Raw genomic sequence first — 19,279 nt, forward strand, 5'->3', positions numbered from 1 at the left:
TAAATGTGATTACTATCAACGACGAAGCTTAGAGATATGAACAACTCGAAATAACACAGTTAACACAGACATTTCAAACTTGAAGTGTTCTTTTTTTTTATTCATATGGATGCTAAATGATGCCAGGTTTCGAACAACAGGTAAGGTAAAGTTTGCATACAAGCCAAGTGGTTCATCGGGCTGGAGCTCACCCCGGTTTCTGTAACATGAAGCGACTACGAATATTTTTACTTCCTCCTGGATGAGATGTTAGTCCATCGCAGAGTTACTCCCCAGCGGAGTAAGTTCACCGGTACCCATTTATAGACCTGGGTGGAGAGAGGTACTGTGAGAGTGAAGTGTTTTGCCCGAGAACACAACACAATGTCCCCGGCAAGGGCTCGAAGCCAGACCACTCGATCCGGAGACAAGCGCACTAACCATGAGGCCACTGCGCCTCCCACAGGATATCGTGGACAAATAAAGAATGCCTACCTACCTACAAGATGAGGTGATTTTATCATTCACACGCAATTTAGAACTCACCGGTCACTATTCCATGCAATTCCGCCATAACGATCCCAAACGCGAGGGCGGTGGGGAAGGGGCTGGCAAAAAAAGAGGGGGATCATAAGAAATTAAGAAATGAATAGGGGGGTCACTAAAGAATTATGCATAGGAGGGGGGGATATATAATTTAATCATATAGAGCATACCGGTGAACACTTCCAAACAGTCCACTTACTTGCATCAACTAATAAAAAACAGTCACGATAGTGAGAGAACGACCTCACAATATTGCGCCCAGATCGGGTTTGTCCAGAGACTTTTACTACAATAGGTACTCTAGATCTGTCAATGTTAGTTTTCTTTGAATTACTCTCGCTTTCCGATGAATAAGAGCTACAAAAACGCGAAATAACGATGTCATCTTCGCTTCCACTTTCCGTGTCACGTCAAAACGGCTGTCCACATCATTGCCAGTGGTATCATCTTGCTGTACTTCGTACCGCTGAAGAGAGACATGGGTATCAAGTTAAGTACCTCACCCATTCTGATCAAGGCATATGCAGTGACCCGTCTCACCTACTCTTTACCTTTAATTGAAGGTTAGAATGACTGAGATACTTGTCGAGCTCCTGAATACTTACTTGCTGAACTTTACTTCAGTGCGACAAAGAGTGTTCCAGTCATAGTCCTCGAAGCATTTCTGTTGTCTCTGCTTGTGTTTCTCCAACCTGTCCCTTGTACGCAGGTTTTTTCCTCTCAAATGTAGTCAGACGCTGTAAATGGTCTTTAATTGGTTTTTTTTGCACATTAAATTCTGTAGAAAAAGAGGAGATTGCATCGTTATTATCTAGTTTTAAAGTTCCATCGTCAAAACATTTTTTGATATTATGACGTGGCTGATCGGGACAGTTATCAGGAGAGCGATGGCAGACATCCGTATCACTGGGAGACTCAAACACGTCTTTGTAATGGTAGTATGGTAATTTTGTTTCGTATTCCAGTGGTTGAAATGCGATTCATTGGTGGACTTATCCATTCATTTGATTTGCATTCTGTACAGGGTTGCCTATCGTTGGTTGTTTTAAGTACAATCACCTTTCAGATCTTCCATGTGCAGCTCAACCCTTTCATAATATGTGTCACGGAAGGTAAGAATGCTTCAGTTAAATGAACTAGACAAATTGAGAGCAGACAGGCGCAAAGCTGGATTAGCAAGCCTCATAAACAAGGGAAATTGGTATCCAGAAGCGAGGGAGTGTGAACTTGCAAAGCTCACCGAATATTTGAATTAGAGGCAAACTGCTATGAAGAGGAAGGACGTAGTGAAGAAGAATGCCGGGATAATTCTGAAGAAGAAGATGATGATGACGAAGAAAGAAAAGAAGTGGTGGATGATAATGAAGAATGCAATAAAAGAGATGAACAATGAAAAGAAAGAAATTTATGTTTGTTTTATTAAATTAGCTATTTTAAAATAACTTATTGAATATATTTCTTGTGTTAAAAGTAAAACTGTGGTACTTTATACTACTGCCTAAAGTGTCAAGAAGGGGGAGAGTGGGGGTGGGGGGGGGGGAGGGTGGCGGTGGGGGCATGTATCTTTCGCATAGTGTGCTGTAGGGGTCATAATATTTCTGTTTTGTTGAGAGGGGATTCAAAACGTTTTTTTTTGTTGTTTGTATGAATCTTGCCAGCCCCCACTCTCCCCCTCAGGCGATAAAAATGAATGGTCCCTAAGGGTGTTACTGATTATGGCCCATAAATCCAATATTTCACCATTAGAAACAGATTATTGTGGTAAAAATATGCTACTACTTATTACAGTTTTTATCTTTTACCACATATATTGTAATATTTTTAGGACTTTTATTCATAGGCGTACGGGCACCTTCGGACCTGGGCGGGCGGTGACCTTCTTGCCTGAAAAATTTACGCAATGCCCGAATGCAAGAGTGTTGAAATCGGGATTCAAACGAACTCAAATAGCATAAAAAACAAAAATGTTCCCAATTCCCACATCTAATGAAACTGCTATAATTCCAAAAATAGTTCTGTTCAAAGCATACGTAATCAATCAGTCATACTCTATCAACAGTCTCAATCCGAGTAAAATCTAAAACTTATTAAAAGAAAAAATTCTAAAAAAGGTAACTAACTAGAAACTTTATTTACGAGTTTTGGAAATTACGCAAACAGCATTATTTTGTAGTGTTTTCTCTCAATTGTCGTTGCCCAAATCATTAGCGTTTTGCTCGAAAAACCAGATAATTTCCGTCATAGCCACAACATTGACTGGGACTCTGCTCAGTGCTTAACCTACAGTACAAACTATTTTCAACGACTGACTCTGGAAAGCTGGTACACTAACCTAGAACAAACTTGAACGCCTCTTAACAGATGCCAACAACTACCGGCGCCTTACAAACGACTTATCCACGACGGAAATGAAACCGACAAACGGACTTCTAACAGACCGACTTAATTTGACTAACAACAGACGGACCAAAAACCGACCAATTTGACCAACAATAGACGGATCGAAACCGACCAATGACTGATGACAAACTTTACTCGAGTCTTTCAGGAGTCTTTCAGCCAATACCGTCATGGCTAAACTGACCATTCACGTTCAACGGACCAGACTTAAAACATCATCGACTGACAAACACTATTCACTTGACTCCGAAGATGACTTCCGCTCAGGTTTTCGAAACGTCACTGTCACTGTCACTGTCATTGTCATTGTCATTGTCTTTATCATTATCATTATTATAATTAATGCGACGGACAAATTAAAATGTCCGGCGCTCATTATATCCTGACAGAAGTACCATTCCTGCGTGGCCTACAACCACTTCGAAATGCACTGGTAATGAGCCTATGCACTTTGACCAAAGCCGTTTTTATTTTTTCCACACTACTACACTATTCTGTCCGATTGTTCGCGAACATAAAGTCTTCTATGCTGTAAAACAACAGTATTACGCCGCAAATTATCAAGGGCATGCAGCGGGCATAAATATTATGTCCGATTCTCCAACTATTGTGTCATGCTTGAACTGTATGCCGGGACAATCTAATATCCCTAGCTGTAACTCGTCACCGCAAGACAAGGCTGAAAAATTGGCGCTTTGCGTTTGCTTTTCTTGAGTCATGTGGCCTTTACGCCAATCACATACGGTGTATACATGTCTTACCCCGCTGACTGCGAGAATCTTTAGTTTTTTTATAGCTTCTTTAAAAAGAATCTTTCAATGGATCTTCCATCATTGTGAGTCAGATAGCCATCATCATCATTATTATCATTGCTCTTTAATTTGCATTAGCGATACGCATGAAGGCTGTCTCTTCACTAGCAATTTGTGCCACAGCACGAAAGTGGCTTCAAACCAATAATAACACACTATTATGATGAGCTATAAGAAACGTAAACACTTAAATTACTTCTTTAATTAAACATAGTTTAAGATTGTCTTTCGCAGATTTGAATATTTCCTACTTGACAATTGGCATAATGCCGCCAAACCTGCCATAACTTTCTAACTACATATCGGCCTCCAGAAGTAGATCTTGCGTCCGCAAAAAGCCGAAAAAGTCAGTTTCTTATAGCTTCATTGCACTTCAGAACGTCATTGATCAACACTTATCATTGTGTCTAATTCACAAGATAATGTGCAAATGTCTCACGTCACTGAAAATTAACTGAACGATCTACGAAAACTTTCTACAATGAAGACTTCATCTCGTTTAAACTCCATAACAGTTTGGATTTTATTCTGGGTCCATTTTAACGACCGTGAAAAAGTGAAAGGTAAGTTTAAAGGCTTAAAGCGGAAGCGAAAAGTTTAAGCAAGAAAATTGTGTCGTTGTTTTGAACTCAGTGTCGAAGAGGTAAATGTTAAGGTAAGGCTCGGTGATCAATTCAAAAAAATGGCAAAATGTTTATTCTTTTATGTTGATATGGTGTGCGTGAGGGTTTGTGCGTTTTTCTCTCGTGAAGGTCTTGTCATAGGAAATAATCAGATACAATTATTTTAAAGTTCCTCGCTTCTTAGCCATTTTTGAGTCGTCAAAGTCATGTCCAACACAGAACAACTAGCCTTAATATTTTTTGTTATACCTCTTGAAATTAAATGTAAGCAATATTGGCGAAAAAGGAGTGCAGATCGAAATTAAGTTTTGCGAACTGACATACTGTTCCATTGGCAAAACATTGCAACCAAGAACCATCAAATGCACCTGCCCCCTTAACTAAAGCTAACTGAATATAATGGGGTCGATTCGTTTATACTGCAGGTGTTGTATATGTCATGCAGATTGCATGTACTACACACATTTCATTTCTTCAAGTGATGTGTATGAACAAGAGAGGACGATTCAATTCTTTTAATTGCCCAAACTTCCAAACGATGACTCATCAAAATGGCTCTATATGACTGAGAAAGTCACGAAAGCGCGCAACGTTAATTTGCACTGAGTGCAAATTAAAAATCCGCGATAAATTGACCTGCTCACAGCTAATCCCAATGAAGTAATTTTCTTAGTCGTGTAATGAGCTTATTTATCAGCATATCACGTTGTCGGGTACCTCGTAGCCCGAGATAATATTGATATTATTAAGCGAATTGTTGTTCAGCCAACTCACGAAACGTCAGCTTGACAACAGCGCTAAGCGACGAATTTAACTTTATCATACTCAACTTGATAAATAGCCAAGTGTGTGAATATTTACTCGTGCAGGAGGTCTGATCTTCTGCAATAAAGGCAAAATAGTTAAAGATTTGGTTGGTTATCTTTCATATTAAATGATAGAAACAGCATCAACTGAAAACTCGAAAGAAAAAAAACAAAAAAAACCCGAGTTCCAGATGAGATTTGAACCCACGACCCTCCATGATTAAGCCAGACGCTGTAACAACTGAGCTACTGGAGACTCTATGGCGAGCGAGGGTAAAATGTCGGTCTTTCACTGAAACCGCATCGCGCATTGACCTGAAATATCGCTGAAACCCTGCTAGGATGATTCCCATTGGGGGTTTCCAGACTCTTGAAACTAAACCACTGTGTTAGGCAGATTACTGCTTTATGAGGTATATATATACGTGATGTACGATCGAAACTAACGACCATACGATTACTTTCCTTGCAGCTTGCAGAACTATTAACTTCGTTCACAAGCTAAGAAACAAGGCATTGCGAGGCCACGCCCTAAGTACTGTCCAAACAAAAGATTTTGACACCTGCCAGTTAAAATGCTACTTGAAGGACGACTGTGTGTCAATCAACTTTTCATCCAATGGAAAATGTGATCTCAACAGCATCGACCACACCCAGGGACCTGACGATTTGATAGAAGCAACAGACACTATATATTCTGCTATTGAAGTAAGTGTAACGTTTTTTCCAGCATAAAACACAAAAGTTTTTACAGGACTTTTTTAGCACCTGCAAGTTACCAGATACATTATATTTCTAAGATTGAATATATTTACAATAATCACGGAGTAATGGAACAATTTATCTGTGTTTATATAATAACCAAATGAATGCGCGCGCTCTGATTGGTCAATCAGCTATGGTTTATTGTGCCATTAAACTCATGGAAATTTCGCGTGTATTCTGAATTATTATATAAAAGCAATAGACCACAAGTTTCTATGGTTTAGAGGCGTAATAAACCACTTGGGATGTTGGAAGAATACTGGAAGAACTCGTAAATCACGAGCCGCAGGCGAATTCTTCTCGTGTTCTTCCAACATCCCGCGTGGTTTATCAGCCTATAAACCATAAAAACTTGTGGTCTATTGCTTAATTTACAACTGAAGTGCTGCTATGTTTATTCCTAGAATCCTTGCACCAGTTCTCCGTGTCTTGCTCAGCATCCTGACACTAAGTGTCAAGTCGGCTTTACTGACCGTGGCTACAGATGCATATGTGTTAAACAAGGTTTCACTGGTGAACGCTGTGAAAAAGGTATAGCATATATATATTTACGACGACAACAACAACAACAACAACAACAACAAAAACAACAAAAACAAAAAATCATTGTTTATTGTGGACATGGGTTAATTTAAAAGAACGCTCACAAGCCACTGCCCTGTGTTAGGAGAATTCTTTGTCTGTCATTTGTAACAAAACTGAGATGATCGAACGCTACCAACAATGTTACGCGTCTATAAGTATAATATTGTCTCCATTATGATGTCTATGATATAGATCGAAGGAGGCCAAAGTTTGACTAATAATTGGCAGCTAGTGAAACATTATTTTGTCGATGATAGGACGAATAGAATGACAGGATAGGGCAGCGAATGAGCGAGGAAGGAGTCTTGAATCGTTAGTTTGTTTTTCATCCGACTCTCTCTCTCCCCCCAACAAGCAGCTTTATTCATTGACCACATTTGTAACTGAGAATCGAATTTTAATGTTGTCATAAATGAGCTTTAAGTCGTTTAAGATGTGTTCTAATTTGACTGGAGGCCAAAGTAGGGTTCACTTCTTTCGATGTTAACTCTGGCAGTTTGGTGCTCATTTAAAAGAAAGAAATGGAAACAAAACTGCTTCCTGCTTTCGACCAAATCTCGTTCCTAGAGTGAAAAAGGTAACAAGTCCTGTCTGGTAGTAACTGTTGCGGGTGTGGCCGAGCCAAGCAATGATCGAGCTTGCGGCTTCAACCACAGGAAACATGAGCACGAGATTAACCAAGTGGATGATATTGTAATGAGAAACTACGTGTTGAACACTCCTGGAGAGATTTGAGGCCTTGTTACAAAGTTGCAAAGGCTTTTGACTGGGTGATATATTTCATTTTTATTTTGCAGCTATCAGCATCTCTATTAATATTACGTCGTTTCCTAAACCAGATAATCAGCAAACCACCCCATTTAAACGGTCAATTATTGAAGTTAATGGGAAAGACTACTGCAAAAGTGTAAGTCCATCTTATGACCTGTATAACTTAGTTAATTTAATAGACTCTTTTTGCCAAAAACAAAAAAAATAGTGCCTTTCGAGTTTTTGACGGTTTGGATCAGTTGTTGGTATTTCATAAAGTCGCTTTGGGAAGTTGCTAATTTGATTCAAAAAGATGGCGGGTGCTTGCATTTATTTCGTTTTTAACTGACAATTATTCGACCTTTGAGGGAGGTGATGATTGTGGGGTAAGGGACTTGATCATCATCATCGGACTTGAAACAAAACCTTTACTGAGCTCAATTTGGTAACAGAAAGAGGGTTACGAAATACCTGATCCTCTGTGTTCACTTTTTCACAGAGTTGTGTGTTGTTTCCTTTTGTCTCTGGCCATACAATGAACTAAATGTTTCCCCATCAGTAACACGATTCAGGGGTCTCAGAGCGTATTTATTCAAACCCATCCACGCCCAACCTTCCCGATTGTCTCAGGTCAATCTCTCCATCACATCCGGCCGATCTAGGCTAAAACTATCTCTTTATAAATTCTTACAGGGGAGAGGTCACAACATCGTAACAGTTTATCCCAATGGTTCTATACACGCAAGCAAGCGCTTTGACACATACGGAGAAACGGATGAGGTCGCTGAAATGAAAGCATTTATCGAAAGCCTACCGGATAATTTTATAGTACTTATCACAGTGTGGGATTCCACGAATCCCGGTACAATGCAGCAGATAGAAGGAGTGGAGAGTGCTCTGTCCAGCCTTGGAGCTGTAACACCTGTGGTGCCGCTTGTGAGAGAGGCGTGGCTGCTTGTTGGACACAAAGGCCCTGAAAAGCCGGCGTGGATTCAGCAGCGACATGGTGCACGAAACGAGGGACCAGTCACGCTTTGGACCGAGATTGCATTGTAAGTCAATTCACGGAACTCTCAGTTTTTCAAAGCAGAATTTAGCTAATCCTCGATAAGAATGTACTGTGAAATAATCATTAGCATTTGTAATCATTTGTATTTCAATACTGTTAATATAGCGCATGTGTTTTCGGCAGTTTTTTTCGGCATAGATAATAAACTCTGTCTCGAATTGTATCTAATGCCGTGATCAACTGATATGAAGTTGACATAGTTAGTTTTTTATGTTGTAGTGAACATGGACGTTGCAGCACCGAAAACGTGTTTTCTTAGTGCAGCAAAGTAACAGAATATGAATAAAATATGTTAGTATGTAAGGCAATCGCCTATCCAGCAACCCATACACCATCTCAACACTACTACAACATTTTCTAAAACGATGAGTTGAGGCACTGTTGTTTTGCTTTCTTCGCTGTTTCTAGCCAAGGCATTTGTTTGAAGAAATATGTAGGTTCGGGATACCGATAGCCTTAATTATTGAAGGTAGCTTAGCGCAAGTGTTATATATCTCCATGACAACAAACTGAGTAATAATAATAAACTGAACTGAGAAACTAACGAATACTCTCTCTGTTTCCTTCGGTAAATAAGAATTGTTGTCTCTATATAGTTTGAACGTTCAGCGTCAATCAAAGCTATACTTCATGAACGTGTAAGAAAAAAATACTCCAGCTAAGTTCTTAGTCTTTAACAACTGGCGGTTTATATTTGTCAGTGAAACTACGCGGAGATAATGGTGCTAGTATTTTTAACAAATCCTCGAACTAGATCATCTTATTATTACGTTATTTGTAATTATGTTTTTGTGCGTTAGCTTTTTCTAATTTATTATGTTTTCTGATGTTTCCTTGCTTTTATGATTTTACAGACTTACTAGGTTGATATAGCTTTTACATTGTTTCATTATCATAGGCGTAGCCAAGAATGCTTTTTAAAATTCAGTTTTATATATGTACAATTATAAAAGTTACTAATTGTAGTTGTAATAGTGCAGATAGTTTGCTAAGGCTCCTTTTGATAATAGATTGAGCTCTGAGTCTGACAGAGTTTAGGGAGCTTTAGCAAACCACGACGACGAAGGCAATGTCAGCAAATAAAGGGTTTAATGAGAAAAACAATAGCTGTGCCCGTGCGTCCTAAATCTTTGTACATTTCTTAGCCGTCCTCTGCAAAACAAGAACGTGAAATGACCAAGTTCTGCGTTGCCTGAGGAACGCCATCGACGGCGGCTAATTTTTTTTTCCGTTTGGAACTGAGCGCTGTCATTGCATATTTAGCCTGAACACGTCAGCTAGAGCCATTGGCCTACTGAACAGACTGATTAAGAAAATCGCGAACTTCGCTGGTAAAACTGAATATAAATTCCTTTTCGACTAGGTGTCGTCCGCGGCGTCACCGTCGTCGTTGCTTAAGCTCCCTGGTATAGCTTTACCACCACCACCACCATCATCATCATCATCATTGCTCTTTGCGCCCGCGATGCGCATAAAGGCTGCATCGTCAGTAGCAATGGTAAATTATTCATAATTGTGTTAGTGATAATTGAAATCCTTGTGAGAATTACGTATTTAATCAGAGAAGTAGCGTGAAAGTGGTTCAAAAGGAATAATTGCCCTCTGTTATGATAAGCTAGGAGAAACGTAAACAACTTTAATTACTTGTTTAATTAAACCTAGTTTAAGATTGTACTTTGCACACATAAATATTTGTTCCATGACTACTGGCTAAATGCCAAACCTGCCACAACTCCTCAACAGCTTATGTGTGCCCATATGTACTTCTTGCGTTCGCAAAAAGGCCAAAAAGGTCAGTTCCTTACAGCTTCGTTCAATGTGCTACAGATCGTCAGTTATCGACACTTACGTCTAACCGACAAGGCACCATACAAAACACGTCCACCATTAGCTATCATTAATTAGCTGAACGAGATAAGATACGTTTTCCACAATGAAGGCTGCGTCTCTTTTAAACTCCACAACTGTTTGGATTTTATTCTGGGTCTACTTCAAGGATAGAGAAAGAGTGAAAGGTGAGTATTTTTAGTGGACGTAGAAAATTTTAAACAAGAAAAGTGTGTCGCTGTTTTTAACTGACAGAAACCCGTCGAAAAGGTTCGTGTTTGGGTTAGACTCACTACTGAGTTGACAAAAAAAGAGAAAAGAAAAAAAACACGGCAAAATATTTATCATCTATGTTCATATAGTGTATGTGGAAGCAAAAACAAAAAATGATCAGGATGATAATCTCTTGGTGAAAGTTTGTGCGTTTTTCTCAGTTCCCTGTAGGTCTTGCAATGGGAAATAATGAGATATAAGTATTTTAAAGTTCTGACGCTCTAGCTGGTTGTATTCGAGTCGTTGGAAAGAGACGTTCAACACAGAACAACTAGCCTTAAACATTACTGATCAAATATTTCTTGTGACACCTCTTGAAATTAAACAAGCACAGATCGAAATAAAGTTTTGCAAACGGACAGTTTTATCGGCAAAACATTGCAACCACAGACCAGGACACCTGCTAAGTGACTAATTACCATAAGGTCGATTCGTTTATACTGCAGGTGTTGAATATGTCAGGCAGATTGTATGCACGACATATTTTTGAACTGAAATTTCCTCAAGTGATGTGTATGAACGAGACAGGACAATTAAGCTAGGGAACGTTTTCCAATTCCCTGTGGTAATTTCAGGGATCTGTTTGATCAGCCTCAAATATTTATGTGTGCAAAGTACAATCCAGGGAGCGGGAAGAACAGAGTCCCCGGAAATGAGCTCGTTTCCGGGGACTCTGTACTTCCCGCCCTCTGGGAACGAGACTGCTATCTGATTAGTAATCTTAGGAATGCGAGTGGAATTAAGTATTTTACACTGAGTAGTGTAAAGCCTTTTGCTCGAGCTTCCATACGATTACTCATTTATTATATGCCTGAGAAAGTTACGAAAGCGCGCGCGCTAATTTGTACTGCAGTGCAAATTAAAAACAACGACAAATTGGCCTGTTCTCAGCTTCAGCCAGTCACAATGAAGTAATTTTCTCAGTCATATATTAAATTTATTGATATATCACGTTGTCAGTTACCTCGTAACCCAAGGCAGCATTGATGTTTTACACGAATTAGCTCGAATTGTTGTTTAGTCAACTTACGAAACGTCCGCTTCACAAGCGCACTACGGCGGCCAATTTAGCTTGATCTACTCGCAAACCGCGATATTTTCTTCCTTCGAAACCCCAGGCCGCTTTCGTTATTTCCTAAAAACTGATCACTATTTAACAAATTCTTTCGGAGGTGTTAGCTCAATAATCGAGAATTTCTGCAGTTATCGTAAAATACAAAATGGCCAGGTTCTGCAAGACAGTCACTACTCTGTGGTCCTGAGCTTGTTTTGATTCGTCTTCTGCTCACTTAAGGGATCTGAATGTCACGTGTCTTGTCAGACTCTCGAAACTAAACCACCGTATTGGTCAGAATACCGCACACGATCAAAAGTAACGACCATACGATTACTCTCCTTGCAGCTTGCAGAACTATTAACTTCGTTCACAAGCTAACAAACAAGGCATTGCGAGGCCACGCCCTAAGTACTGTCCAAACAAAAGATTTTGACACCTGTCAGTTAAAATGCTACTTGATTGACGACTGTGTGTCAATCAACTTTTCATCCAATGGAAAATGTGATCCCAGAAGACTCGACCACGCCCAGAGACCTGACGGTTTGATAGAAGCGACAGACACTATATATTCTTCTATTGAGGTAAGTGTAACTTTTTTGCCAGCATAAAGCACAAAAGTTTTACAAGACCTCCTTAGTAACTGCAAGTTGCCAGACACATTTCTAAGATTAAACATATCTGGTTGCTGAGCTCTTTAGCTACATGTAGTTATAAACCAACAACGTTAATCGAACTAGCTAGGTTCTAGCCACTCGCATACATTTAAATATACATCTGTAAACTGATATATTGTAAAGGTAAATTTTCGTTTACGATCTCAGTGAATGATTTCGCAAACGAGCAACCATCTGATTATAGTTTCTAGTATAGACACACTAAACTTGTACGTTTGTAAACGCTGACGTCACGACGCATTGCCAGCGCATTTTTTAATTTCTTTAATGCCAGTCTTGTACCTAGGTGGACTCGTGTGATATCGGATATTATCTAGACCATTTCAGATTTCTTTATTGAGATCATGAATGTTTGGTCCGGTGTGAACCTCCAGACTCGTGTGGACGAAAACATTTGTATCCGTTTACAGACAAAGTATACATGTGGACATAACGTTAGAAGTCGCTAATTGATTAGTTACTGCTATGTTTATTCGTAGAATCCTTGCGCCAGTTCTCCGTGTCTTGCTCAGCATCCTGACACTAAGTGTCAAGCCGGCTTTACTGACCGTGGCTACAGATGCATATGTGTTAAACAAGGTTTCACTGGTGAGCACTGTGAGAAAGGTATGGCATATCTACAACTACAACGACAACAACAACAACAACAGCAACAAAATTCTTGTTTATTGTGGACATGGCTCAATTTAAACGAATGCTTAAAAGCCACTGCCCCATGTTACGAAAACTCTCTGTCGGTCATGCGTAACAAAATTGAGATGATTGAATGCTAACAACAATGTTTGTTCTTATTTTTATGCATCTATGAGTATGATCATTGTATTAATTATCCTGTCTATGATATAAATCACACAAAGCTATTTCAGTTTAACTGCAGAAGGGGCACTAGTATACGATCAATACTTCAGAAGTTTCACTAATACCGGTAATTAGAAAAGTCAGGAGTGACCAATTGGGTCCCTCTTTAAAAGGTCACCATGCCCGGCCACATCTACTAAACTTTCAACAGCTGGTGAAACAGATTGTCGGAGACTCGGATAAGACGAGTAGAAGGAGGTCAATGGAGCGATGAAAAGGACTCTCTTCTCTCTTCATTCGTTGGTTTGTCCTCTACCCAACCCTTTCCTCAAACAAGCAGCTTTTTTGCACATATTTAAGTCGTTTCAGCTAATCGAAATTTTGATATTTTAATTTGATTAGAGGCTAAAGTTGGGTTCAGAAGTCATTCTCCTTATGCTGTAGTCTTAGCCGGGAAAGACACTAGCTTAAATAGTTGCACCTGAAATGTAGGGAAAAAATGGTTTCTAAACTTCACTCATTGCAATACATTTCTTTCGATGTTAGCTCTGGGAGTTTGCTGGCTCATACCTCACCACGATAGAGACCATCAAGTTGTGATACGAGAAAGAGTCAGTTTACCAATCAGAAAAAAAGTGCGCGCGTGTCGGCCAGTGCCATTTTGGCGCGAAAGAAATTAACCTTAGCAGCCGTCGTCACTAATGCTATAGTAGCGAAAACGAAAAAAGAAGTTCTTGAAAGTTTGTGTTGCTCAAACGGTTATAATCACGAAATGGCTTGCCTAACCCTCTTCACAAAAGTAACTCGAAATAATGCTTTAATTTAATATGTTACTCATTTGAAGAAAGAAATTCAAAAAAGCTGCTTCCTGCTTTCGGCCAAATCTCGTTCTCCAACTTAAAAAGTTGGACTTAAAAAGTCTTTCCGCGTGGTAATTTTCTCTATAGGAAGAGGGCAAGCCAAGCAATGATCGAGCTTGCGGCTTCACCCACAGCCTGGAAACATGAGCACGAGATTAACCAACTGGATGATATTGTAAGGAGAATCTACGTGTTACACACTCCTGAAGAGATTTGAGGTCTTACTACTAAAGTTCCAAGTTCCTATGTGATTTAATTTTTAATTTGCAGCTATCAGCATCTCTATTTTTATTGTCTTGTGCAAAACCAGATGATCTGAAAACCACTCCATTTGTACAGTCAATTATTAAAGTCAATGGGATAGACTACTGCAAAAAGGCAAGTTCACTTTGATGAATTTTAGGTGACCTTATGACCTGTATAACTGAATTAATCCAACAGAATCTTTTACCAAACGTTTAGACTTACGCTCGGAGTTCTTAGGATCTTTTTGGCAATTTCGTAAAGTACGTTTTGGAAGTTTGTTTTGTTTTGCTGGTATGATTCAGAGAGTTGAAGACAGTTTGCATCTATTTCCTTTTTATCTATTGATTCAACCTTCGAGGGAGGTGTTAGGGGTTGATAATGGTGGGGGAAGGGGTGATCATTATCAATTAAACCTTAAACCTAATCTTGAAATTAAACGGGCTTTTGTGCGTTCAACTGAGAAACAAAAACAGGGCTATGAAATGCCTGATCCTCTCTGTCCACTTCTTCGTAATTTTCATAGACTTCTCTGTTGTTTCTCTGAGGATCCAATGAACTCAAAAGTTTCATATTGGTGACACGAGTTAGCGATCTCTCTGTTTTTCCTCTGTTGTGCGCAGTACCGGTATTTATCCAAACCCATCCTCGTCCACTCTACCCATGCCAATCACCTGTTCAATCTCTCCATCAAGTCGAGATAAAGCTTCTGTCAAGGTAACAGAAATAATCAAGGCTAAAACTATTTCCTAATCAATTCTTATAGAGCAGAGGTCACAATATCGTGACAGTTTATCTCAATGGCAGTATACACGCAACCAAGGGCTTCGACACATTCGGCAGTAAACCGACACAAGGCTTCTAAAATGAAAACGTTTATCGAAGGCCTTCCGGATAACTTGATCGTACTTATTGGAGTGTGGGATTCCACGAATCCTGAGAGGATAGAGCTGATAAAAGGATGGAAGAGTGCTCTGTCCAGCCTTGGAGCTGTAGCACCTGCGGTGCCGCTTCGGAGAGAGCCGTGGCTGCTTGTTGGACACAAGGGCCCTGAAAAGCCGGCGTGGATTCAGCAGCGACATGGTGCACGGAACATGGGACCAATCAGGCACGCTTTGAACCGAGATTGCATTGTAAGTCAGGGCACGAAACTCTCCGTTTTTCAAAGCAGAATTCGATAAGCACCTGTTGTAACTTTGTAGCTTGTCTGTTTTAGGGATTTGCAATGTTGTACACGGCTTTTCGCACAGTTTTTCCGGCATAGATTATATAGTGAAACCTGTATTAAGCGGACACCCTCTAGAAAGTGCGGTGGACACCAGTTTGAGTCCCTAAATTGTCTTTCCATATTTACTGTAAAATAAACCTGCATTCAGCGGACACCTCTGTTAAGCGGACGCGGACACCAATATTAAGCCATTTTGTTGCACAAAACCTGCAATAAGCGGACACTTCAAGGGCTTTTTACTTCTAAAAGCTCAGCTCGGACTACTTAAACATTGTTCAGCGATGTCGTTTTAAAGCTAAATGATTACTCCAGATTGATGTATTGACTGACTGGACATTGTGCTATGACCAGTCTCTGTTCTTACACTGTGTTGCACTGCACTGTGTTACAAAAGGTTAATAATTAACTATTATTGCTGAACCGTGATAAGTTAATAAAGATGGTGAATTTTAAGCTCGGTAATGAAATGTGAGGGTGAATTAATCAACATGACACGAGCGTGGGACAAAGAAAAATTCTGAGTCCCCGACAGGAATCGAACCCATGACCTCCCGAACAATGGACGGGCGCTCTATCCACTGAGCTACGAGAATTCATGGAGAGCAAGGTCATTTAACTGAGTTCATATATGACAGGTGTCCTGCATACTGCTAGGATCAACACTATCGAAGTCATCGTGAGTAGTGATAAGTTAATAAAGATGGTGAATTTTAAGTTCGGTAATGAGGAATTACCATTTTCCACATGAGTTCTCGTAGCTCAGTGGATAGAACGCCCGTCCGGTGTTCGGGAGGTCATGGGTTCGATTCCTGTCGGGGACTCAGAATTTTTCTTTGTCCCGCGCTCGTGTCATGTTGATTAATCCACCTTCATATTGCTGAACCTGTTTAGAGCGGACACCCTTCAGGGACCGTTCATTTTTTATCAGGTAGGGGGAGGCTGGTGGGATTTGGGGGGGGTGCCATGCGAAAAAAAATGGCTTTCGAGGGAGGGCCATCCCAAAAAAATAATGGAAAAAGGGGGGGTCACGTGAAATATTTTAGTAAAACTTTAAAATGGCATAATGTTTGAATATCAAAAAAATTGCTATAGAATAAACATAGAAGGCAGGATACAAATTTATTACAAACTTTCCTTCTGCTTTAAAAAAACGTTTGGCGGCAAAAAGCATTTGTAGTTACTGAAAAGAAGTATTTAACACTGTTATTTTCGAATGCAACTTTCACTGGCACTCATCTTCATCTTCGCTGTCGTCGAGTTCTTCGTCGCCGCTTGTGCTGCTATGGGAGTCTCTTTCACCGATGATGCAAGAAGCAGCAATGCTTTCCGTCAGAGTGTACTCTTCAGGGTACATGAAGGTGTAAACATAATCTCTGACTTCCTGCTCAAAGTTGGTGGTGATTCTGCTTCTTGCAGCATTGGTGAAATAATTCCCTTCCAAGAGCTGTGCGACGACGTGGCAACATCCTCAACTTTAATACACTCTTCCGGGACGGCCGTTCTAGGAGGGTACACAAGGCATTGTGGAAGATCATTTCTTAGCGGGTTTCCAACACAGATTCCATAAACTCGTTGGACGTTGTTTTCAGTCCGCTTCTTCTTTCTTTCATTTGACTTTCTGCGGTTTCTTTTTTCCCTCTCCTTTTGTTGATGTGCTGTTTGAGTATGCCCTTGAACATGCTGTTATAATTGCTCTTATTTTCTAGTGCTTCCATGTCCTACGTAACCTCCGTCAACTTAGCTTCTATACATTTGATCTGTTTTACATTAAAACTGTGGGCATTCATCAATTCAGATGAGGGAGATGCCAATGAGAGGCCAAATGCCACACGCTCAGGGCGAGCCATAACTAGGAGATCCGAAATTGACTTCTCTTTCTTTTGATTTGTTTTTCAAACAACAGCTCTCTGTAGTATAGGGATTGTAAATATTGTCTTCACAGTGAGCACAAAACGTGAAGTAGGGGGATAATAGAGAAATATTAAAAAAGTTGAAATCTAAATATTGTTTGTTCAATTTTTTTTTTTTTGGGGGGGGGGGGTCATCCCAAAAAATGACCGCTATAAGAGGGGGGCCATGTGAAAAAATTGGTAAGCTGAGGGGGGTCATGCGATTTTTAAATGGTGCTTCCCAAATCCCACCAGCCCCCCCTCCCTCATAAAAAATGAACGGTCCCTTATTAAGCGAGAACTAGTGAGTGTCCCAAGGGTCTCCCTTTAATACAGATTTCACTGTAGACATATAAATATGTCCGTCTCGAATTATAAATAACCACTTTCAAATCTATTGATATGTTGTATGAAATTAACCTTTTATTCATTATTTACTTCGTGGTGGAAATGAATCACGCAGTACCAGAAACGTGTTTCCTTTAGAAGATCTTCAAGATCTTCAAGATCCTACACTGAATGTAGCACAATATTAACTGCAGTTTATGTAGCAAATTAACAGAATTTGAATAAAATATGTTAGTTTTAAAGCGCAATCATCTTTCCAACAACCGGTTCCCTTACTCCACCTTCGCACCACTACAAAAATTTGTAAAACTAGTTGAGGCACTTTTGTTTCGTTACCTTCTTTATTTCTAACAAAGGCATCTGCGTGATCATAAATGCAAGTTTGGGGATAGTCTCAACTATTTTGCAAGTAGGTTAAGGTGGCTTGCTGGCGCAAGTGTTACATATCTCCATGACAACAAACTGAAGTGACAAACTAACGAATACTCACCCTGTTTCCGTCGGTAAATAATAATTGTTGTCAAGGCGGAAATGCAGAGATGATCTCGTAAATTGTTTTTTAATATCTCTAGTATGATGTCTGAAAATGTTAGTTTGATTTGGCAATGACTGATCTCCGTTAAAGGTTCTTTAAACTGCATTGTACTTCTCTAAAAACACATTTTATCGATCACTCTTTTCTTTACAGGCTTAGTAAGGTAGTTAGTTTTACTTTCGGATGAGGAGCCATTTTAAAGTCGGTATTCTTCTTCTTCTTCTTCTTATTATTATTGTTATTATTTATTATTATCTTTTAGCTTATAAACCTCATCGGCTATAAGCTTTAGATACCGAACAGCCATTAAAATTCAGTCAGTTCTCGTGGACAGGATCTTGATTTAAAAAAAAAAAAAAAAAACGTCAGTGAACAGAGTTTTGCTAGTAGTACGAGGAAAAAAGAGAATGTTCGGGTTTCATAACAAGCCGATTTTCTTTAAAAAACTAAACCCAAAGTAATTACCCAACCAATCACAAAGCACACAATGGACACAGACAATCCAAAGAACCAATCAAAACTTGAAGCAAGTGCATGTAGCTGACGCGAAGGGCGGGAAACACGCGAGCGCAACGCTAGTTTTACTTCAGACTGGATGACAAAGTGGTGCGAATGTTTGAAGCCAATCGTTTAGCGTTATCATTCAAAACCAAAGCAAATGCGAATGTACTTGGACAGTCAAGTGAAAACCACTCTATATCGATAGTTATTTAACATATGATTTGTATCATATTCAGGGTGGTCTCTTCAAAGTAGTGGTTAAAGTAAATACTGGACTCAAACCTGATCTCAAATGAGCCGCACGAACCAATTAAAACTCTAAGATAAATTTTCTCTTTAATCCAGGTTATGGAAGACAAAACTACAGAAAGGAATCCGCCATAGTGTGGAGATAGATGAAGCAGTTTATCCGTTCCGTTGTAGTTACTCCCTTTTATGCGCTGTTAATAGTTTTCTTTTCCAAACTTGAGGGCCATTACGTGATCTTCATCAGCACCCCACCTCTGTCCCACCCGCTTTAAGATCTGCCGCATGGACCTGAACTTATATCACACGCCCTTTCAAGGGGGATTTAATCAGAAGTTTTCAATATAACACACTAAACACCTATCCGATATCATAACGGAAAGCTGAAGTGAAGTTTGCACGCAAAACACTTTAAGTACATACTAGTTAAATCTAGAACCCCTGCCCTGTCACGTTATATGCAGT

The 19,279-nt window shown here is 39.7% G+C and overlaps 1 protein-coding gene across 1 annotated transcript; it reads left to right on the forward strand.

Moving 5' to 3' along the window:
- The first annotated feature begins 4,066 nt into the window (after positions 1-4,066).
- LOC145468469 (uncharacterized) lies at positions 4,067-8,826 on the forward strand. Its single transcript, XM_081452216.1, has 5 exons — positions 4,067-4,300; positions 5,639-5,874; positions 6,336-6,462; positions 7,314-7,423; positions 7,960-8,826. The coding sequence occupies exons 1-5, from the start codon at positions 4,219-4,221 to the stop codon at positions 8,320-8,322; spliced, it is 918 nt and encodes a 305-aa protein (XP_081308342.1). The 5' UTR covers positions 4,067-4,218; the 3' UTR covers positions 8,323-8,826.
- The last annotated feature ends 10,453 nt before the right edge of the window (positions 8,827-19,279 follow it).

Source organism: Orbicella franksi, chromosome 2 (assembly GCF_964199315.1).
Source record: "Orbicella franksi chromosome 2, jaOrbFran1.1, whole genome shotgun sequence".
NCBI lineage: Eukaryota > Metazoa > Cnidaria > Anthozoa > Scleractinia > Merulinidae > Orbicella > Orbicella franksi.

Excerpts from the sequence above, each read along its gene's own strand:
- LOC145468469 (XM_081452216.1), top strand. The coding sequence starts at position 4,219 with ATGAAGACTTCATCTCGTTTAAACTCCATAACAGTTTGGATTTTATTC. Across the intron at positions 4,301-5,638 it reads CGACCGTGAAAAAGTGAAAG|CTTGCAGAACTATTAACTTC; the intron begins GTAAGTTTAAAG and ends CTTTCCTTGCAG. Across the intron at positions 6,463-7,313 it reads TGGTGAACGCTGTGAAAAAG|CTATCAGCATCTCTATTAAT; the intron begins GTATAGCATATA and ends TTTATTTTGCAG.